The sequence below is a fragment of the Vipera ursinii genome (assembly GCF_947247035.1).
Source record: "Vipera ursinii genome assembly, contig: scaffold_386, whole genome shotgun sequence".
Lineage (NCBI taxonomy): Eukaryota > Metazoa > Chordata > Lepidosauria > Squamata > Viperidae > Vipera > Vipera ursinii.
The window spans coordinates 1-22,653 of record NW_028148307.1 but is presented as its reverse complement, the minus strand read 5'-3'; the positions used below and the strand labels follow the sequence as shown (position 1 = coordinate 22,653).

At 47.2% G+C, this 22,653-nt stretch overlaps 1 protein-coding gene across 4 annotated transcripts; it reads right to left on the bottom strand.

The window, feature by feature from the left end:
- Positions 1 to 171: 171 nt before the first annotated feature.
- On the bottom strand, positions 172 to 22,184 carry LOC310650609 (protein Atg16l2-like). Of its 4 annotated transcripts, XM_083380192.1 has the most exons (11): positions 21,981 to 22,184; positions 14,260 to 14,353; positions 13,413 to 13,533; positions 11,113 to 11,177; positions 9,776 to 10,018; positions 8,646 to 8,711; positions 7,163 to 7,232; positions 6,485 to 6,547; positions 4,050 to 4,155; positions 1,841 to 1,946; positions 172 to 290 (listed from the first exon to the last, which is right to left on the bottom strand). In XM_083380192.1, the coding sequence occupies exons 2-10, from the start codon at positions 14,277 to 14,279 to the stop codon at positions 1,930 to 1,932; spliced, it is 771 nt and encodes a 256-aa protein (XP_083236318.1). In that variant the 5' UTR covers positions 14,280 to 14,353; positions 21,981 to 22,184; the 3' UTR covers positions 172 to 290; positions 1,841 to 1,929. The 4 variants fall into 4 exon arrangements, with proteins under 4 accessions (XP_083236318.1, XP_083236316.1, XP_083236317.1 ...); XM_083380190.1 differs by lacking the exons at positions 14,260 to 14,353; positions 21,981 to 22,184 and having other exon boundaries at positions 13,413 to 14,241; XM_083380191.1 differs by lacking the exons at positions 172 to 290; positions 14,260 to 14,353; positions 21,981 to 22,184 and having other exon boundaries at positions 1,790 to 1,946; positions 13,413 to 14,241.
- Between the last annotated feature and the right edge of the window lie 469 nt (positions 22,185 to 22,653).

Sequence of the window (22,653 nt, the reverse complement as noted above, 5' to 3'; positions counted from 1 at the left end):
GGAGAAGGGCGGGATATAAATGGAATTAAAAAACCCCCAGACATTTACCGTATCCAAAACTGTGTAAGGTTTGGGCGGGGGGGGGCGGACTAGAAGACCTCCAAGGTCCCCTTCCAACTCCTGTTATTCTGTTATCCTGACTCCCTGTACTCAGCTCCCTTCCTACTCGCGTCGCCTGCAAAGCCCCAGCAGGGTTTTCCTAGCTGAGCTTTTTACTCACCGAGGATCAAAGGCAATGCTGGTGATGCTACCGCTGGATACGTCCAAGGTTTGCTTCTCCTCCAGGCAGCCTGAAAACATACAAGGAACAGTTGCTGGAATCGGCTCTCTCTAGTTTAATGAAGAGAAGTACCAGGGGGGCATGATAGCAGTCTTCCAAGATCTCAGGGGCTGCCCAAAAGAAGAGGGAGTCAAGCTATTCTCCAAAGCGCCTGAAGAAGGCAAGACAAGAAGCAACGGAGGGAAACTCATCAAGGAGAGAAGCAACCTGGGACTAAGGAGAAACTTCCTGACAGTGAGGACAACTAACCAGTGGAACTCCTTGCCTCCAGAAGTGGTGAATGCTCCAACACTGGAAGTTTTTAAGAGGACACTGGACAGCCATTTGTCTGAAATGGTATAGGGTTTCTTGCCTGAGCAGGGGGTTGGACTAGATGACCTCCAAGGTCCCTTCCGACTTTTAATTATTATAAAACATCACAAAGGATGGAAGACACGCTCACAAGCAAAGCGAAAGCCGGGTGTGTCTGTGTGTCTATGGTGTGTCTCTCTCTCTCTCTCTCTCTGTGTGTGTGTCTATGTACCAACATCTGGAAGGAGGCAGGCACAGCTGTCAGGTGCAGGGAGATCAGGGACTCCACGCAGTTCAGGGGAATACAGGGTATCCTCAACGTACGACCACAATTGAAACATTTCTGTTTTTTTTTTTCCTTAAGGGAGACATTTGTGAGTTTTGCCCCCTTTTTATGACTTTCTTGCCACAGTTGTTAAGCAAATCACTACAGTTGTTAAGTTAGTAACCCAGTTCCTCCTCCTCCTCCTCACCCCTCCTCCCAGCAAACTCCATCTCCTTCTAGCACTGATGATGTTCCCTAGTTGGGTCATGAAACGTCTGCAAGGAAACCACCCAGCTCAGAGAACACCAAGGACCCCACAGTCCCGTCCTTCCTTCCTTCCTTCCTTCCTTCCTTCCTTCCTTCCTTCTTTCCTTCCTTCCTTCCTTCCTTCCTTCCTTTCCTCCCTTCTTCTAGCACTGATGATGTTCCCTAGTTGGGTCATGAAACGTCTGCAAGAAAACCACCCAGCTCAGAGGGCACCAAGGACCCCACAGTCCGTCCTTCCTTCCTTCCTTCCTTCCTTCCTTCCTTCCTTCCTTCCTTCCTTCCTTCCTTCCCTTCCTTCCTCTTCCTCCTAGCACTGATGATGTTCCCTAGCTGGGTCATGAAACGTCTGCAAGAGAACCACCCAGCTCAGAGGGCACCAAGGACCCCACAGTCCGTCCTTCCTTCCTTCCTTCCTTCCTTCCTTCCTTCCTTCCTTCCTTCCTTCCTTCCTTCCTCTTCCTCCTAGCACTGATGATGTTCCCTAGCTGGGTCATGAAACGTCTGCAAGAAAACCACCCAGCTCAGAGAGCACCCAGGACCCCACAGTCATTGTCCTCCTCCTCCTCCCAGCAAACCCCACTTCCTTCTAGCACTGACGATGCTCCCCAGTTTGGGTCACGAAACGATATAAACATTCTCTCCTCTCAGCTCCGCCTGCGATGGCCGGTCCAAGGCGGCGTCTGAGCTGGCCCACGTCGTTCTGGGGAGGCCATGGATGCCTCTGGTCGCCCCCTTACCTCCAGCCACGCTCCAGAGCTTGATCACTCTGTCCACGCCACCCGTGGCCAGCAGGCCTGAATTGGGACTGAAGGCGACCGCGTGGATCTCAGACAGGTGGCCTTCCTGGAGGAGGGAAAAGATGGGGAGGGGATTCACCGAGGGAGGCCAAGAAAAGCGACTGTCTATCATCTCTGTCTGTCTATATCCATCCATATCTATCTATCTATCATTTATCTCTCATTATCTATCCATCCATCCATATCTATCTATCCATCCATCCATCCATCCATCCATATCTATCTCTCATTTATCTCTCATCTCTATCCATCCATCCATCCATCCATATCTATCTATCTATCTATCTATCTATCTATCTATCTATCTATCTATCTATCTATCTATCTATCTATCTAATCTGTCATCTATCTATCTATCTATCTATCTATCTATCTATCTATCTATCTATCTATCCATATCTATCTATATCATCTATCTATCTATCTATCTATCTATCTATCTATCATCTATCTATCTATGTCATCCATATCTATCTATCTATCTATCTATCTATCTATCTATCTATCTATCTATCTATCTATCTATCTATCTGTCATCCATATCTATCTATCTATCTATCTATCTATCTATCTATCTATCTATCTATCTATCTATCTATCTATCATCTGTCATCCATATCTATCTATCTATCTATCTATCTATCTATCTATCTATCCATATCTATCTATCATCTATCTATCTATCCATCATCTATCTATCTATGTCATCCCTATCTATCTATCTATCTATCTATCTATCTATCTATCTATCTATCTATCTATCATCTATCTATGTCATCCATATCTATATCTATCTATCTATCTATCTATCTATCTATCTATCTATCTATCTATGTCATCCCTATCTATCTATCTATCTATCTATCTATCTATCTATCTATCTATCTATCTATCTATGTCATCCCTATCTATCTATCTATCTATCTATCTATCTATCTATCTATCTATCTATCTATCTTCTATCTATGTCATCCATATCTATCTATCTATCTATCTATCTATCTATCTATCTATCTATCTATCTATCTATCTATCTATCTATCTCTATCTATTTATCTCTCATCTCTCTTATCTATCTCTATCATTTATATATTTCCTCTCTCATCTCTCATCTCTCAGTCTATCTCTCTATCATTTATCATCTCTCCTTCTCTCTCTCTCTCGTCTGTCTGTCTGTCTGTCTGTCTGTCTGTCTGTCTGTCTGTCTGTCTGTCTATCTATCTATCTATCTATCTATCTATCTATCTATCTATCTATCTATCTATCTATCTATCCCTATATCTATTGATCTATTTCTCCCTCTCTCCTCTCTCTCTCCTTCACTCTCTCACTTTCTCCTCTCCCTATGAGAATGGGATTGAAGGCCGTCCTCAATTTACGACCATAATTGAACCTGCATTTTGGGTTTTATGTCATGGCAGCCGTAAACCACCACTTAACTGTGCCTGATATTACGATCCTTTTATGTCTCTTATTAAGGTTGTTAAATGAATGTGGTTGTTGTTAAGTGAACTCAGTGGTCATTCAGTGAATGAGGCGGTCATTAAGTAAACCCATTGTTTGCCAGGAGGCTCTTTTTGGCAGGAATGGGAAGTAAACACCAATTGTATGTGTGAGAACTGGCCATGTCATTCAGATAGTCCTCAAATTACAACAATTTGTTAGTTCAGGGCTAGGCAACCTTGGCTCTTTTATGACTCACCGGACTTCAACTCCCAGAATTCCTGAGCCAGCCATGCTGAGGGAAAAGGGAGAGTTTCCAAGCTGAGCCATGCTAGCTCAGGAATTCTGGGAGTTGAAATCCACAAGTCATGAAGGGGCCAAAGTTTCCCCCATGCTGGCTCAGGAATTCTGGGAGTTGAAGTCCACCAGTCATGAAGGGGCCATAGTTCCCCCATGCTGGCTGAGGAATTCTGGGAGATGAAGTCCACGAGTCATGAAGGGGTCATGATTCCCCCATGCTGGCTGAGGAATTCTGGAGTTGAAGACCACAAGTCATGAAGGGGCCATAGTTCCCTTAAGTAAGTCGAGGATTACCCACGTTCTGTCTTGCGCTTTGTAAAAAAAAAGGGTGACATCCCAAATGAAACCAGGATAGCAAGGAGGTGAACCGCCAGCCCACCGGTAGACCTGGAACAAACCAGCTTACTTGTTCGTCGGCCACGCAGGAGGGGAGGCAGGCGGCCGCGCAGGAAGGCAAGCCACAGTATTGGTCCACGGAGCCACTGATGGAGTTGCCACGTCTCAGCCTGAAACTTGCAAGGGCAAAAGAACGATTCTAAATACGGACCCTCACTCATTCCAGGGTCTGCAAAGGCCCCCATCACTTCCCCTCCCCCCCCGACTCCCCTCTTGTCTGCAACGCTTTCTACATGGGGCTACCCTTGAAGACCACTCGGAGGCTCCAACTGGTACAGAATGCAGCCGCGAGAGTTGTGTCGGGGGTCTCCCGATACTCCCATGTCACACCTCTGCTCCGTGAGCTGCATTGGCTCCCAGTTGTCTTCCGAGTGAGATTCAAGGTTCTGGTAATGGTCTTTAAGGCCCTACATGGCATGGGTCCGGAGTACCTCGGGGATCACCTGCTGCCGGCATCAACTTCCCTCCGTCCAGTGCGCGCCCACAGAGAGGGCCTCCTCAGGGTGCCACCGGTCAGGGAATGTCGTCTGGTGGCTCCCAGGGGGAGGGCCTTCTCTGTGGGTGCCCCAGAGCTATGGAATCAGCTACCGGTGGAGCTCCGGATGGCGCCCGACCTTCGCTCCTTTCGCCGTGACCTAAAAACATACTTTTTTGAACAAGCTGGCCTGGCCTGATGGGGGATGGGTTGGGTTTTTTACTGTTCTTAATATTTGTATTTATTGTTTTTACCTTGGGCATTATGTTTAATTCCTTTTAACTTTTGTACTTTTGTATTTTATACATTTGCCCTGTTCACCGCCCTGAGTCCTTCGGGAGAAGGGCGGTATATAAATAAAATTATTATTATTATTATTATTATTATTATTATTATTATTATTATTATTATTATTATTATTATTATTATTATTATTTGTACCCACCCACCCACCCCAAGCATCTCCTCCACCCCACCCCACCCAGGGATTTTACCCTCACAGAAAGAGGCCCCATTCACACGCCCCCCCCCCGACCCTGCAAAACCTATCTCCGCCTCTGCCCACCCCACCCCCCCAGCCTTGGCCGGGAGTGACACCCACCCACAGCTGACCAACCTGCCGATTCCACATTCACACCTTTACTATCGCCGTTTTAGTCTTTTCACACACACACACACACACACACACACACAGACACACACAGAAATAGAAATAGAGACAGAAATATCGTGATGAAAACTGTCAACTAATAATTAAGGTAAATGAAAGGAGGGGGGGAGGGAGGAAGAGGAAGCGAGGGAGGAAAGAGATGGGAGGAAGGGGAAGGAAGAAGAGAGGGAGGGAAGGAAAGGGGAAGAGGGAGGAAAAAAGGAAGGAAGCAAGATGGAAGGAAAGGAGGAGGATGGAAGGAAGAAAGGAAGGAAAGAGGAGGGAGGGAGGGAGGGAGGGAGGGAGGGAGGGAGGAAGGAAGGAAGGAAGGAAGGAAGGAAGAAAGGAAGGAAAGAGGAGGGAGGGAGGGAGGGAGGGAGGGAGGAAGGAAGGAAGGAAGGAAGGAAGGAAAAAAGAGGGCAGGCAGGAGGGAAAGGGAAAAAGGGAATGAAAAAGGAAGGAAGGAAGATGGAAGGAAAGGAGGAGGATGGAAGGAAGGAAGGAAGGGAAAAAAGAGAGGGAGGGAGGGAGGGAGGAGATAGGAGATAAGAGAAGAGCAAGAAAGGAAGGAACAAAGAGAAAGAAGGAAGGAAGGAAGGAAGGAAGGAAGGAAGGAAGGAAGGAAGGAAGGAAGGAAGGAAGGAAAAAAGAGGGAGGGCGGGAGGGAAAGGGAAAAAGGGAATGAAAAAGGAAGGAAGGAAGATGGAAGGAAGAAAGGAAGGAAAAAGAAGGGAGGGAGGGAGGAGACAGGAAGAGAGGAGAGGAAGAAAGGAAGGAACATAGGGAGGGAGGGAAGGAAGGAAGGAACAAAGGGAGGGAGGGAGGGAAAGGGGAAAGGAGTGAAAAAGGAAGGAAGGAAGAAGGAAAGAAGGATGGAAGTAAGAAAGGAAGGAAAAAGAAGGGAGGGAGGGAGGAGACAGGAAGAGGGGAGAGGAAGGAAGGAAGGAACATAGGGAGGGAGGAAGGAAGGAAGGAAAAAGAGAGGGAGGGAAAAGCAAAGAGGGAGGGACAAAGGAAGGGAGGAGAAGGGAGGGAGAGAGGGAGGGAGGAGGGAGGAACTCAGCCCGAGTTTCGCATTCCTAACCCTGATAAAAGGCTTAATTTAAACCAGCATGCTCTGGCCTTCATCCCACCCACTGCCGCTCCAAAGGAAAATCCGGGGCCGGCGTGCAAAACCGCACAAAACAACAACCCTCCGAGGTCAACCTGGCCGACTTCGAGACCCAACGGGAGAGAGGTTAGCCACGCCTCTTTTTTTGTTTGTTTGTTTCTTTTTTTCCCCCCAGCAAAGCACGTAGTAAGAATCGCGGGAGCCACTTACTCCAACCAGCCCTTGAGGACACCCTTGTATTTGGGGCTGCTGAGAGAACTCGCCGAGGCCGACCTGAAGCAGGAAACGAAAAAAAGCAGGGAGGGAAGAAAACTTGGCTGGGAATAAAACCAAGGGAAGGGCGTGCAGGCGAGTCCTCGTCTTACGACGCCTCGTTTACTGACCCTCCGACGTGACGACGGCACTGGAAAAGGGGAATTACCGCCGTTTTTCACACTGAACGACCGACGCCGCATCCCCGGGGCTGCGCGATCTGAACTCGGATGCTTGGCCGTCGACTCACATTGTGGGCTCGTTAAGCGAGTTGCTGCGCGTTGCTAAGTGAACCAGGTGGTCGTTAAGCAAGTCCGGCTTCCCTCCCCCCTCCCGTTGATATTGCTTGTCGGAAGCTGGCTGGGCAATGGTGATCACGTGACCCCGGGATGCTGAAACCGTCCTAAACACGAGTCGGTTGTTGAGCGTCTGGATTTTGATCACTGTGACCGGGGGGGGGGGGGAATGCTGAGACAACGGTCGTTAAGTGTGAAAACTAGTCGTCACTCACTTTTTTCAGTGCCCTGGTAACTTTGAATGCCCATTAAATGAACTGGCTGTAAGTCGAAGGCCGGAGATATCCCCTGCTCGGGGGTTTAATCCCTCACCTAAAGGGTCTTTTCCACAATTTTTCACCTCCTTTCTTCTCTTCGGGGGCTGTTTGCTGGCCGACGTCTGCTCTCCCGGCTTCACTTTTTCTGGTTCTCTAACAAGGAAGAACATTCAAGGATCGGAAAGCAGCAACGGAGGACATTTTTAACAACAACAACAACAACAACAACAACAACAGAATAGAAATACAGAATAGAATAGGATAGGATAGGATAGAGATAGGATAGGATAGGATAGGATAGGATAGAAATAGGAATAAATGGAATGGAATGGAGTAGAATAGAATAGAATAGAATAGAATAGAATAGAATAGAATAGAATAGAATAGAATAGAATAGAATAGAATAGAATAGAATAGAATAGAATAGAATAGAATAGAATAGAATACATAGAATAGAATAGAATAGAATAGAATAGAATAGAATAATTAGAATAGAATAGAATAGAATAGAATAGAATAGAATACATAGAATAGAATAGAATAGAATAGAATAGAATAGAATAGAATAGAATAGAATACATAGAATAGAATAGAATAGAATAGAATAGAATAGAATAGAATAGAATAGAATAGAATAGAATAGAATAGAATACATAGAATAGAATAGAATGGAATGGAATGGAATGGAATGGAATGGGATGGGATGGAATAGAATAGAATAGAATAGAATAGAATAGAATAGAATAGAATAGAATAGAATAGAATAGAATAGAATAGAATAGAATAGAATAGAATAGATCATGGAGGAATAGAATAGAATGGAACGGAACGGAACAGAACAGAATGCAGAACAGGAATAGAATTAAATGGAACGGAACGGAACAGAACAGAACAAAACAGAACAGAATTACAGAGTTGGAACTTGGAAGGGACCTTGGAGGTCATCTAGTCCAACCCCCTGCTCAGGCAGGAAACCCTATACTGTTTCAGACAAATGGCTGTCCAATCTCTTCTTTAAAAACCTCTTAAAGCCACAACTTCTGGAGGCAAGGAGTTCCACTGGCTAATTGTTCTGACTGTCAGGAAATTCCTCCTTCGTTCCAGGTTGCTTCTCTCCCTGATGAGTTTCCATCCCACTCGGAGCATTGCTCAGTTTCCTCCTGATCTTTGCATCATTTTATCTATTTACTATTTACTTGCCTGGGGGGGGGGTGAGTCTTAAAGGGCCTTAAAACCAATAAAAGCAACAATGCAAATCGTTTCTTATCAAAAAAAAAAAAAAGACCCCTCCGAGCGAAAGGTGGGTTTGCTTAACGATTGTGGGATTTGCCTGAAGACTGCTGCAAACACCCCCCCCCCAAAAAAAAATAAAACATTAAAAGCCATTACGGTCACGTGATGACCCCTTTTGGGACTTATGTCTGCCCTTGTGAGCCCAAGTCACAGTCGTAAGTTGAGGACTGCCTGCGTGGACACCTGCAAGGCTCCTTAATCGGGGGGGGGGGGAAAGAACACCCGAGGGGGTGGGGGAACGTCTGCACAAGCTGCAAAAAATGCCAAACTCACATCTTGACCCCGAATGTGGACCGGGTGGCTGCCTGCAGCTCCCTCGTCACTTGCGTTTGCTTCGCCCTGCAAGGAAAGGAAAGCGATTCGTCCATTTTAATTTTCTTTGGAAAGTTCTGCAAGCTCGGAACCAACTCCCCCCGCCCCCCCCCCCCCCGGAGGTAAATGGGTCAGTCATCCGTAACTGAGTTTAAACATGTTCGGGATGAGCACCTGTCTGTCAGCCGACAAAAAATTCGGAATGAAAAATAAAGCAAAAATAGAATATTAAAATCATCGTAACGAAAAAAAACAACCAACAACCCTAAATGAACAAACGAAAAAAAAACACAAAATAAAATAAAACTCCAAGGGGCAGACTCCGTGGAACTCTGGGTCTTTTTCCGCGGTCAGGTTTTGTCTCTTTCCATGTGTCTTTGCGCTCTGTGGTGTACCCTGGGCTGGGTTGCTTCCTTGGCCCAACTAGGGCGCATCACCAGGACTACAAAGGGGGGGGGGAGAGGAGGAGGAGGAGGAGGAGGAGGAGATGTGGGTCCTTGCTGGTCTCTGAGCTGGGCTGTTTTTTATTTTTATTTATTTTTTATTTTAATTCCATTTATATCCCGCCCTTCTCCGAAGACTCAGGGCAGCTTACAAGCTTAGCAGTAGCCTTCATTCTATGTATATGCCTGCTTATTAGGGCTTTCACACACACCCCCAAGCGGCATTATTACAAAGTCAGCTTAATTGCCCCCAACAATCTGGGTCCTCATTTTACCTACCTCGGAAGGACGGAAGGCTGAGTCAACCTGGAGCCTGGTGGGACTCGAACCTGCACTGGCAGACGTTTCATCACCCAACTAGGGAACGTCATCAGGGCTAGAAGGGCGGGGGAGGAGGAGGAGGAGGAGGAGGAGGAGGAGGACTGTGGGGTCCCTGGTGCTCTCTGAGCTGGGTGGTTTTCTGGCAGACGTTTCACCACCCAACTAGGGAACGTCATCAGCGCAAGTGGCGAATTCTACCCTTCTTGGCGCTGACGACGTTCCCTGGCTGGGTCCTGAAACGTCTGCAGGAAAACAACTCGGCCCAGAGAAGCACCAGAGACCCCCTCGGGGTCCCCAAAGCCCACCGGCTCCCTCCGCTGTTCCTACCTTTCAATCCTCTCGTTCTCGCGCCGGGCCCCTTCGGCCTTCCTCCGCAGGGCCCGTTGGAGCAGCTCCTCCCCCTTCTCCAGCGCCCGGCGAAATTCCCTGTCCTGCTGCTGGAACCGCCGCTGTAGGGAGTCGTAGGCGGCTTTGCGGGCGCCGTTCCTGCCACTCAGCTCCTCCGCCTGGCTTCGCAGCCGGCAGCGCCAGTCCTCCAGATCAAAGAGTTGGCAGCTCAGAGCGGCCAGCCTGAAAGGGAGGACACCAGGAGATATTTGCTCTTAAGCAGAGACCCTAAACCAGAGGCCTCCCCACTTTCTCGGTTGGCGGACTGGAGGGAAAGGGAGGGGGAAGCATTTTGCGCACGCACGACGCAAACGGGGCGGCGCTAGTGCCTGCGTGATACTAGCCCTGCCCTGTTTTCACACCCCGCAGCTGCGGCGCTAGTGCGAATGGTGTGTGTGTGTGTGTGTGTGTACACGCACACTTGCACGCACTGGCCAGCCTGTCCCACGGCCCGGTGGCCACTGGGACACAGCCCACAGGTTGGGGACCCCTGTCCTAAAGGATGTGTGTCTGGATTTGTTCTATTTATTTGTGTTTTTTTAAGCCTGCCTTTATTACCTTATGAGTAACTCAAGATGGGGAACATACCTAATTCTCCTTCCTCTTGTTTTCCCAACAACAGCCCTGTGAGGTAGGTTGGGCTGAGACAGAGATGGACTGGCCCCAAAAGTCATCTGGACAGCTTTCATGCCTAAGGCAGGACTAGAACTCACTGTCTCCTGGTGATTGGCCCAAAGTCACCCAGCCGGCTTTCTTGCCTAAGGTAGGACTAGAACTCACCATCTCCTGGTGATTGGCCCAAAGTCACCCCGTCAGCTTTCAGGCCTAAGGTGTCTGTGCCAATTACCAGGAGACGGTGAGTTCTAGTCCTGCCTTGGACATGAAAGCCAGTTGGGTGTCTGAGCCAATCACTGGGAGACGGTGAGTTGTAGTCCCGCTTTAGGTATGAAAGCCAACTGGTGGGCTTTGAACCAATCCCCAGGAGACGGTGAGTTCTAGTCCCGCCTTGGGCACAAAAGCCAGTTGACTGTCTGAGCCAGTCACCAGGAGATGGAGACTTCTAGTTCCACCTTAGCATGAAAGCCGGCATAGCAGGCTGGGGGATTCTGGGAGCTGAAGTCCTCATATCTTAAAGTCACCATGGTTGGGAACCCCAGTGAAGCGTGCCACGGATCAGGACACCTTCTGACCCTGCCCTTCTTCGATCTGGGGCAAGAGGCCCAGGCTGCCAGGCCTCCACCTAGAAGGAACTCAGATGTCCCATGGAGATCCGTCACCTGTCCGTCTGGTCCTCCAGTTCGGCATCCTTAGCTCTGAGCAGCTGGTAAATCTTATACGCCAGCTGCAAAGCAGAGAGAGAGAGTGAGAGAGGGAGAGAGAGAGAGAGAAAGAGAGATGCTGTCAGGTCCTGTTGTGATTCCTCACCAGCCCGTGGATCCGGCAGCCAAGTCTGGGGACTCAGAGAAGGAGGAGGAGGAGGGGCCTGGAGTGACATTAGAGTCAGAGGAAGGCTCTGAGGAGCTCCAAGACTTATAGTCGGACGAGGAGCCCGGCCCCTCTACTCGCCCTCAGGCTGAGACACAGCTGTGCTGGGAGTCTGAAGTTGGACAGCGACGAAGCACAGCTGGGACAAATCCAGGATGCACGAAAGCGCCGGCAAGAGAAGCGAGTAGGACAGAGGAAGGCAATGGGGAGGCTCCAAAGGCAAAGGAGAAGGCCTTAGGGAGCCAGGCCTGGGCTGAATTATAAAAGGGAAGGTGTGGGAAGTGCTGGTTGCCGAAGACCGCCGTTCGTGTTGAGGATGGAGTTTCTGTGGACTGGGTTTGTTTGCCTTGGAGATTGACTCAGGTCTGTGAGAATAAAAGGGGTTTTGTTTTTTTTCTTGCAGTTCCTGCCTGTTTCTTGGAAGAGGGCTTTCCCCTTGCGAGCATAACCAGAGCTCACGTGGGCTGAGACAGAACAGCTCCATTTCTGCACCCAGGTGAGCCAAGTCCTCAGGTTAGAGAAAAACGAGGAAGTTCTCCTGACCACCTTATGGGGAATCATGGTTTCCTCCATGGACTTGTCCTCTCTCTGCTTGAGAAGGTCTGGGGCCATCACAATGTCTGGTGGCAGCGATGACATCGTGCAGCATTTAGAAAAAGTCCTATCGCTTCTGAATCTAGAGCTGGTCCATGTCATAGGAACAGAATAGAAGAACAAGAGTCGGAAGGGACCTTGGAGGTCATCTAGTCCAACCCCCTGCCCAAACAGGAGTCCTTACACCATTTCCAACAGCTGGCAGTCCAGTTTCTTCTTGAAAGCCACCAGTGATGGAGACCCAACAACATCTGAAGGCAATTTCTGTTCCATTGGCTGATAGTCACTGGCTAAGCCACAAATCCAGGCTTGTAGCAGTGGAAAATTCCCTCCCCCCCCCTTCCAGCATAGTTGGAGGTCGTCCTCGACTTACAACCGTTCTTTGGTGGCCGTTCAAACTTGCAACGGCACTAGAAAAAGGGACTTAGGACCGTGTTTCACCCTGACGCCCGCCACGGCATCACCCGGTGGTCAGGTGATCCAAATTCAGCCTCTTGGCAAATGGTTCGAATTTACGACGGTCGCAGTGTCCGGAGGTCACTGGATCCCCTTTTGCGACCGTCTGACAAGCAAAGTCAATGGGAGAAGCCGGATTCGCTTAACGAGTTACTAATTTAACAACTGCAGGGATTCACTTAACGAGCGTGGCTGGAAAGGTTGCAAAATGGGGCAAAGCCCACTTAACAACTGGAAATTTGGGGCTCATGTGTGGTCATAAGTCAAGGACTATCTGTATAAGTACACCAAGCAAATGCTGAACCCCTTTGTGGCCTCTTTTTGTTTCTGCGAGAATAGAATAGAATAGAATAGAATAGAATAGAATAGAATAGAATAGAATAGAATAGAATAGAATAGAATAGAATAGAATAGAATAGAATAGAATAGAATAGAAAAGATGGACTGGACTGGAATGGAATAGAAAGAATTCAACATAGAATAGAATAGAAAGAATAAAATATAGAATAGAATAAAAAAGAAATGTAGAATAGAGTAGAATAGAATTACAGAATAAAATAGAATAGAAATACAGAATAGAATAGAGTAGAGTAGATTGTTAAAGATAAAATGTAGTGTAAAACTTTTTAATAAAAAAAAGAATAGAGTAGAATAGAAAAAATAGAATATTCGATATAGAATAGAATATAGAATAGAATAGAAAAGAAATACAGAACAGAACAGAACAGAATAGAATAGAATAACAGAGTTGGAAGGGACCTTGGAGGTCATCTAGTCCAACCCCCTGCTCAGGCAGGAAACCCTATACCATTCCAGACAAATGGCTGTCCATTTTCTTCTTAAAAACTTCCAGTGTTGGAGCATCCACAGCTTCTGGAGTCAAGCTCTTCCACAGGTTAATTGTTCTCCCTGTCAGGAAATTTCTTCTTAGAAGCTCTCCAGATTCCACAATCTTCTCTAGATCTTCTCCTGGACCTTCTCCCAGCCTTCGTCTCTGCTCCTGTGAGCTTCTCCTGCCCAAAGACCCAAGTTCAGTGCTTACCTCCCCATTGGCGGTCTTCAGCTGCGAGAGCTCAGCTTTGTGACGATTTTGAAGGCACGTCAGCAGAACAGCAGAATCCCAAACGGCGTTAGGAACGCAAGTGGAACAGGCACAGCTGGGGCTGCAGGCGAAGGACATTCTAGTTAGAAACCAGGTGTCCTGGTTCCGGCAGATGAAACTCTCCAAAGAACTTCGAGGCATTGTTAACCTTAAAGAATCTTTGAGTAGCACAGCCTCGGCACTAACACAGTCGAAGCCAAAATCTGGGTTCCCCTCCCCTGAGCACCTAGTATCAAAGCACAATTCCCTCCTTCAATTAACACTCATAAATCACATTCTCCAATTAGCTTGAAGCGCGGGCTTCCCCTCCAGTTCTCCAGCCCGCCAATTCTTTTATCATCTCTTATTTCAATAACCTTGGTTCTCACGCTAGGTTCAGCATTTGTTATGTCTAGCTAAAGTCTCATGCACCTTCCTCCCCTCCAGCATCATCTGACTCTGAAAGCAAAAGAAGAAAATGGCGGCATCTCCATCTGTCGTCAATGCGAAACACATCCATGGTTAGCAGCGTTGACATCAGGACCTTCTGGATGGAGGTGGTCCAGAGATCCTGAAACTGACTTGATGCCAGTCCCAGGTCTCCTACCTGAACAGGGGGTTGGATTAGAACAGGGGTCCCCGACCTGTGGGCTGCAGCCCACTAGCGGCAGTGGCCTATTCGGCACCGGGCCACGTGAGCGGTGGTTTCACATGAGCGGCAGCCCCCCACTCGTGTCAGCGGCAAGTGCCCACGCCTGCCGCTCCCACTCACGGAGCTTTGCGTGCGCATGCCTGGATTGTGGGTTACCTGCAAGCGGGACCCCCCATCTGGCGGTCCACAGGGGGGATCTGGAACTGCACAGAGCAATGATCCCAGCTGGGTTTGTCTAGCAGTTTGGTATCTGTAAGAAAGGAAAGAGAACAGCGCTCTGAGAACAAAGAGAAAAGTAACGGACAATAAATATTAGTGTCAATGCTGCTAACATTGGATGTTTTTGCATTGACAGCATATGGAGATGCAGCCATTTTCCTTCTTATGTTTTCCTCTTAGAGTTAGAGGATGCTGGGGGGAGGAATGTGCATGAGGAGTTTAGCTAGACATAACAAGGCTGAACCTAGTGTGAGAACCAAGGTCATTGAAATAAGAGGTGATAAGAAATGGCGGGTTGGATTGCTGGAGGGAAAGCCCGCCTTTCAAACTAATTGGGGAATGTGATTTATGACTGTCAACTGGAGGAGGGAATTGTGCTTTGATGCTACGTGCTCAGAGGAGGCAAACTCAGATTTTGGCTTCGATTGTGTTAGTGCCGATGCTATGCTACTCGAATAAAGATTCTTTAAGGCAGGGCTTTTCAACCTTTTTCACCCATTGTACCACTTTTAGGATATGGCAACATCTGAGTACCACCAGTCGCCTAGCAAGGTGTCAAAAACTTGATCACCAAAAAAAAAAAGGAAAAAATTGATGAAGTACAGGTAGTCCTCGACTTACAACAGTTGGCTTAGTGACTGTTCGAAGTTACAATGGCCCTGAAAAAAGTGCCCCCCAAGCCACAGCCGAGCAAGACACCTGCCTGCCCGCCCTGTCCGAAGTTTTCATGGTTGTGAGGATTGGCAGCGGGGGTGGGGTGGGCTGTGTTTGGTTTTTATTCCCCCCCCCAATGTGCTGGGTGGTTGCAGCAGGTTTTGGTCCCTTCACATGACCCTGGGACACTGTGACCGTCATAAATATGAATCTGTTGCCAAGCATCTGAATATAAATCACAAGACCCTGGAGATGCTGCAACATTTCAGCTGATTGGCGCTTCTTCTGGGCTCAGCAGAAGTGCTAGGATCAGCGCTGAGCTCCAGCAGGATCTTGGCGCTGATCCTGGCGCTTCCGCTGAGCCCTGACAGCCCTGCAGCTCCAGCCGTCTCTCGCTCCGGCTTGTGCGGTGCTGCCACCGGTTCAGCTCATTCCCCTCCCCCACTATCACTTTTCTAGGATGGTCACATACCACCTGCAAGGTGTCAAGGTACCACAGGTGGTACCTGTACCACTGGTTGAAAAGGCCTGCTTTAAGATAAACAATGCCTCAAAAGTTCTTTGAAGAGTTCCATTTGTCGGAACCAGGAGTATTAATATTATTATTCCAGGGGACCGCTTCATAAAGCTTGGTAAGCCCTCACCTGGAATACTGCATCCAGGTTTTGATCACCACACTATAAAACAAGATGTTGAGACTCTAGGAAAAGTGCAGAGAAGAGCAACAAAGATGACTAGGGGACTGGAGGCTAAAGAACATGTGCAGGGGTAGGCAACCTCGGCTCTTTTATGACTCATGGACTTCAACTCCCAGAATTCCTGAGTCAGCTATGCTGACTCAGGAATTCTGGGAGTTGAAGTCCATGAGTCATAAAAGAGCCGAGGTTGCCTACCCCTGCACATGTGGGTGCTTCAACACTGGAGGTTTTCAAGATGAGAGTGGACAGCCAGTTGTGTGCAATGGTGCGTAGGGTCTTCTTCTTGAGCGGGGGTGGGGTGGGGGGCTGGACTAGAAGACCCTTGCAAGTCTGTATCAAATGTTTGCATCGTTATATTTTCTATCAAATATGGTCTGTTTTATTTATTTATTTTTTGATCCCATTTATATCCCGCCCTTCTCCGAAGACTCAGGGCGGCTTACAATCTAAGAAGCACAAATCAATGTGCTTAGCAGTAGCCTTCATTCTATGTATATGCCTGCTTATTAGGGCTTTCACACACACCCCCAAGCGGCATTATTACAAAGTCAGCTTAATTGCCCCCAACAATCTGGGTCCTCATTTTACCTACCTGGGAAGGACGGAAGGCTGAGTCAACCTTGAGCCTGGTGGGACTCGAACCTGCACTAATTGCAGGCAGCTGGTGTTACTTAGGGAGGCATTAGCCCACTGCTCCACCAAGGCTCTTGATGTACTTTTCTGGAAGTCAGCTGCAGAAATGAAGAGAAATCAAGCCAAACATTTCAAGTATGATGGACCCCCGAAAAGCTATTTATGACCTGGTTCTGGACTTCCAAAAGCTATAACACAGACACACAGAGAGATACAGAAACACACTTTAGTCAGATGGCCACAATTTGGACGCTTGGTGACTGGTCCAGTGTGATTTATAATATTTTTTTGCCAGTTTCTGGCCTTTGGGGCTAGGTCAGGGGTAGGCAACCTTGGCTCTTTTATGACTCGTGGACTTCAACTCCCAGAATTCCTGAGCCAGCATGGGGGAACTATGGCCCCTTCATGACTTGTGGACCTCAACTCCCAGAATTCCTGAGCCAGCATGGGGAACTATGGCCCCCTCATGACTTGCGGACTTCAACTCCCAGAATTCCTGAGCCAGCATGGGGGAACTATGGCCCCTTCATGATTGGTGGACTTCAACTCCCAGAATTCCTGAGCCAGCATGGGGGAAACTACGGCTCCTTCATGACTTCAACTCCCAGAATTCCTCAGCCAACATGGCTCAGCTGGGAAACTCTCCCTTTTCCCTCAGCACGGCTGGCTCAGGGATTCTGGGAGTTGAAGTCCACGAGTCATAAAAGAGCCAAGGTTGCCTAGCCCCAGGCTAGTTTCTTTCAGTAGCCAGGTTAAATCGGTTGAGGTGAGATGTGTCTCGCTTTCCAGCAGCTAACTCACCTTTTTTCTAATCCTTTCCATTACAACATCAGATTAGAAATTGGGAGAAAGTGACTACTAGTTCTGCTTTAAGCATGAAAGTCAGTTGGGTGACTTTGGGCCAATTACCAGAAGATAGTGAGTTCTAGTTCAGCCTTGTTATCTGGGTGACTTTGGGCCAATCACATGAGACGGCGAGTTCTAGTTCTGACTTAAGCTCGAACGCCGGCTGGTTGACTTTGGGCCAAACACCGGGAGATGGTGAGTTCTAGTTCCACCATAGGCATGAATGCCGGCTGGTTGTCTTAAGGCCAACCACCAGGAGACAATGAGTTTTTGTCCCACCTTAGGCACAAAAGCCGGCTGGGTGCCCTTGGGCCAGCCACTGTCTCTCAGCCCCAGGAAGCAAACAATGGCAAGCCATGCCTGAATTCTTGCCGTTCACCAGAAGTCAACAATGATTTGAGGGCTCGCACAAGAACAGCATTTTAGCTACTTTCAGCGAGTTTTGGAAAGCCATTCAAGGCATGTTCTACATTTCCAGGTAGAGAATCTGCCAGTCGTATTGCTCCCTTAACTAATCAAGGGTAAGTCTAATTTAATTAACAATATTCAAGAGCACTGTCAGATTTCAGCTGCCTAATGGGGCGAGTATAATTACTACTGGATTACACCTGTTAAATCAATAGGCTGAAGGAGAATCAGCCTATTGTCGCCCGTCCCTGCAGCATTTTCCTAAGTGCTGCAAGTCGGATCATCTTCGTGTCAAACTGAACTCCTGCCTTTGAGTTTGCATCCAGGCAGTTTCCTATCACTATATGAACAGGATTAACAGTACTTTTTTTTTAGTATTTTACTTTGGTGGAGCAGTGGGCTAATGCCTCCTTAAGTAACACCAGCTGCCTGCAATTAGTGCAGGTTCGAGTCCCACCAGGCTCAAGGTTGACTCAGCCTTCCATCCTTCCCAGGTAGGTAAAATGAGGACCCAGATTGTTGGGGGCAATAAGCTGACTTTGTAATAATGCCGCTTGGGGCCCCCTGAAAGCCCTAATAAGCAGGCATGTACATAGAATGAAGGCTATTGCTAAGCACATTGATTTGTGCTTCTTAGATTGTAAGCCGCCCTGAGTCTTCGGAGAAGGGTGGGATATAAATAGGATTTAAAAAAAAATTAAAAAAATAAAAATACTTTATCTAACAAAGCCTTTTTTCAATATTATAGAATGGAATGTGATGGGAGGTGATGGAATAGAATAGAACAGAACAAAATACAATACAATACAATACATAGAATAGGAATAGAATAGAATATGGAATGTAGAATACAATACAATACAATAAATGGAACAGAATAGGAATGGAATAGGATAGGATAGGAATGGAATAGAATAGAATATAGAATACAATACATAGAATAGAATAGAACAGAATACAATACAATACAATACATAGAATAGGAATAGAATAGAATATGGAATGTAGAATACAATACAATACAATAAATGGAACAGAATAGGAATGGAATAGGATAGGATAGGAATGGAATAGAATAGAATATAGAATACAATACATAGAATAGAATAGAACAGAATACAATACAATACAATACATAGAATATGAATAGAATAGAATATGGAATGTAGAATACAATACAATACAATAAATGGAACAGAATAGGAATGGAATAGGATAGGATAGGAATGGAATAGAATAGAATATAGAATACAATACATAGAATAGAATAGAACAGAATACAATACAATACAAAGAATAGAATATAGAATACAATACACAGAATAGAAATGGAACAGAATAGAATATAGAATACAATACAATAAATAGAACAAAACAGAATAGAATAGAAAAGAACAGTATACTTATTAATTATGTGTTAATACTGTCTCTAAAACTATCAGTTATGGGTTATTCTGTCTGTGAAACTAGGCAGACCTTGGTCACCCATTGATTAAATCATAAATTGCAACATATTGCTATGTCTTCTTGTGTTGGTTCTGTTCATTTTCTTTGAATGTTTAATATGTGTTGGCCTTTGGCTGCAATAATAAATTGACCGCCACCTCCAGCCTGCAATAATAAATTGACCGCCACCTCCAGCGCAGAAGCTCTCAGCGTACACGCAAACAACAAAGTGATATGTCGTAGATCATAAACTGTAAGATAGAATCGTAAACCAGATAGAAGCGACAAGCGATAAATCATAATATATCCATAGGGTGGGAAATAGGACTTTAGACCCCTTTCTTCAATATTTTGCTTTATTTCACAGGTAGTCCTCGTAACCATTCGTTCAGCGACTGTGCGAAGTGACAGCAGCTCTGGGAAAAGTGAGTTATGACCGCTGGCCGCACTTGGGACTGTTGCAGCATGCCGCAGTCCCGGGATCACAATTTGGACGCTTGGCAACTGACTCGTATTTACGACGGTTGCAGCGTCTTGGGTCAGCTGAAGCGGAGGCAAACATCCTTCTCCTTTGTGTGAATACGAGCTGATGGTGTTGCGTGCACCCTGGGGTGGGCTAAATCTGATTTTGTTTGCTCCCATCCTCCAAGCTGACCTTTTACATTTGATATTATTCAGCAATAAAAAACACGGGGGGGGGGAATCGAGTTATTTCCTGTTCTGCTTTTCCAAGGCATGGGCAACTGTCCCAGAAGGAAACTCTCACACATCCTCATTCTTCTTGCCAGAGCGACACAGTTGACCTGCAACTGAGGACTTGGCTGTTTGTTTTAGATATTTGTTTTTAGAAGTGTATTTGGAACCAACCTGGAATTAAGGAGAAACTTCCTGACAGTGAGAACAATTAACCAGGGGAACAGAGGTTGCCTCCAGAAATTGTGGGTGCTCCATCGCTGGACGTTTTTAAGAAGAGACTGAGCAGCCATTTGTCTGAAATGGGACCTGAGCAGCGGGTTGGACTAGATGACCTCCAAGGTCCCTTCCAATTCTGCTGTTCTATTCTATTCTAATTCTAATCTATTCAAATTCTACTCTCTATTCTATTCCATTCTATATTTATATTCTATTCTAATTCTAATTCTACTCTACTCTACTCTAATTCTGTTCTGTTCTGTTCTGTAATTCTATTCTATTCTATTCTATTCTATTCTATTCTATTCTATTCTATATTTCTATTCTATTCTGTAATATTTTTTTTAAAATCCCATTTATATCCCGCCCTTCTCCGAAGACTCAGGGCGGCTTACAAGCTTAGCAGTAGCCTTCGTTCTATGTATATGCCTGCTTATTAGGGCTTTCGGGGCCCCCAAGCAGCATTATTACAAAGTCAGCTTAATTGCCCCCAACAATCTGGGTCCTCATTTTACCTACCTGGGAAGGATGGAAGGCTGAGTCAACCTTGAGCCTGGTGGGACGCGAACCTGCACTCATGGCAGGCAGCTGGTGTTACTTAAGGAGGCATTAGCCCACTGCTCCACCAAGGCTTTGTGTGTGTGTGTGTGTGTGTTTGTGTGTGTGTTTCTAAAGAAAGAAAACAGCAATGCCAAAACAAACCTTCCTTAAACTTTGTACCCAAAGCTCTACTTTCACTTTTCCTCCGTTGGGTTTGTGGCCTTGAACTACAACCAAACGGCCTCCGTGCAGGTGACTCAGCTGATGGCCACTCTTGAGCCTGCTTCTTTGTAACTCGTCTTATGTTGAGATGGTCCTCAACTTACGGCTAGAGTTGAGCCCAGAATTTATGTCCAATTTATGCTCCACCAAGAATTCTATTCTATTCTATTCTATTCTATTCTATTCTATTCTATTCTATTCTATTCTATTCTATTCTATTCTATTCTATTCTATTCTATTCTATTCTATTCTATTCTTCAACAGCTAAACAGAAATAACAGCTAAAAGTTGCCGCTTCTTAGATTTTCTTTGACTACAGGAAGTCCTTGACTTACAGCCGTTTATTATTTAGCGACCGTTCAAAGTAACAATGGCACTGGGAAATGTAGCGTCTGACCATTTTTCACACTTACGACCGTTGCAGCGTCCCCAGGGTCACGTGATGAAAATTCAGAGGCTCGGCAACTGGCCTGTACTTATGAGGGTTGCAGCGTCCGGGGGATCACGTGATCCCCTTTGGTGACCTTCTGACAGGCAAAGCCAACAGGGGATGCCAAACTCACTTAACAACCGTGTAACTAATTTAACAACTGCAGCGATCGACTTAACAGCAAGAAAGGTCGTAAAATGGGACAAAACTCACTCAACCAAACGTCTCGCCGAGCAACAGAAATTTCAGGCTCCGTGGCGGTTGTAAGTCGAAGTCTACCTGTACAGGTAGCACTAATCATTTGCCTAGCAATTGTTCAACAAAGTGTTACGGCTGGTCCTCGCACTTTCCACAGAGAATACAAAGCCGGTTTTGTAGCCAGCCTGGTTAAATATTCGGTTTGCAAAACAGAATATTTGCAAATATTTATAATTCTATTCTATGCTATTTCCCCTCCCCCCCTTCCTCACTTTCTATCAACATCAAATCTGGATAATTGAAGGAGCCACCAGGAACAGGCCAGGGTTTGCAAATCATTGGCGATCTGAACTCGGCGTTTTATTGCATTTTCGAGATTTGCAGGGTAGGAGAAACAAAACTGCGAAACCGGCTCGGAAAGAGGAACTTGAACTGTGAATAAGAAGAGTTTCTCACAGCAACCAGTTATAACCGCAGCCCGCCGGATTCCTCCTCCCTCTGTAGATGGCAACTTGGTTCGTGTCTTGACTGCTAATTCCTGGCTTTTTAAAAAAGTGTTTTTTTTTGGGAACCGTTTTCTCAACCTCTTCATCCTCTCCCTTCCAGCAATGCAGACTCTGGGCTCGTGCAGAGCGCATCCCTCCGGGCCTCTACATCGTTTCCCCTCTCACCTCCAGGCAAAGCAGCCTCTGTGCGCGGGCAGAGCGCCACCCCAGAGCCTCTTCATCGTCTGCTCTCCAGCAAAGCAACCTCTGGGCGCGTGCAGAGCGCCCATCCCAGGCCTCTTCATCGTCTCCCCTCCATGCAATGCAGCCTCTGGGCGCGTGCAGAGCGCCACCCCAGAGCCTCTTCATTGTCTGCTCTCCAGCAAAGCAACCTCTGGGCGCGTGCAGAGTGCCCATCTCAGACCTCTTCATTGTCTCCCCTCCAGGCAATGCAGCCTCTGTGCGCGGGCAGAGCGCACCCTTCCCCCTGGGCCTTTTTAATCGTCTCCCCTCCATGCAAGGCAGCCTCTGGGCGCGTGCAGAGCGCCCCACCCCCGAGCCTGTCCATCGCCTCCTATCCAGCACTCTTTGCGCGTGCAGAGCGCACCCTTCCACCCTCCGGTCTCTTCATCGTCTCCCCTTCCACGCGATGCAGCCTCTGGGCGCGTGCAGAGCGCACTGCCCGGCCCCCTCCTACCACCCCCCCCCGAGCCTCTTCGTCGTCTCCTATCCGGCAAAGATGCCTCCGTGCGCGTGCAAAGCGTACCCTTTGCCCCCACCCCGACCCCCCTCCCGGGCCTCTTCGTCGTCTCCCCCCCTCCACACGATGCAGCCTCTGGGCGCGTGCAGAGCGCCCCCC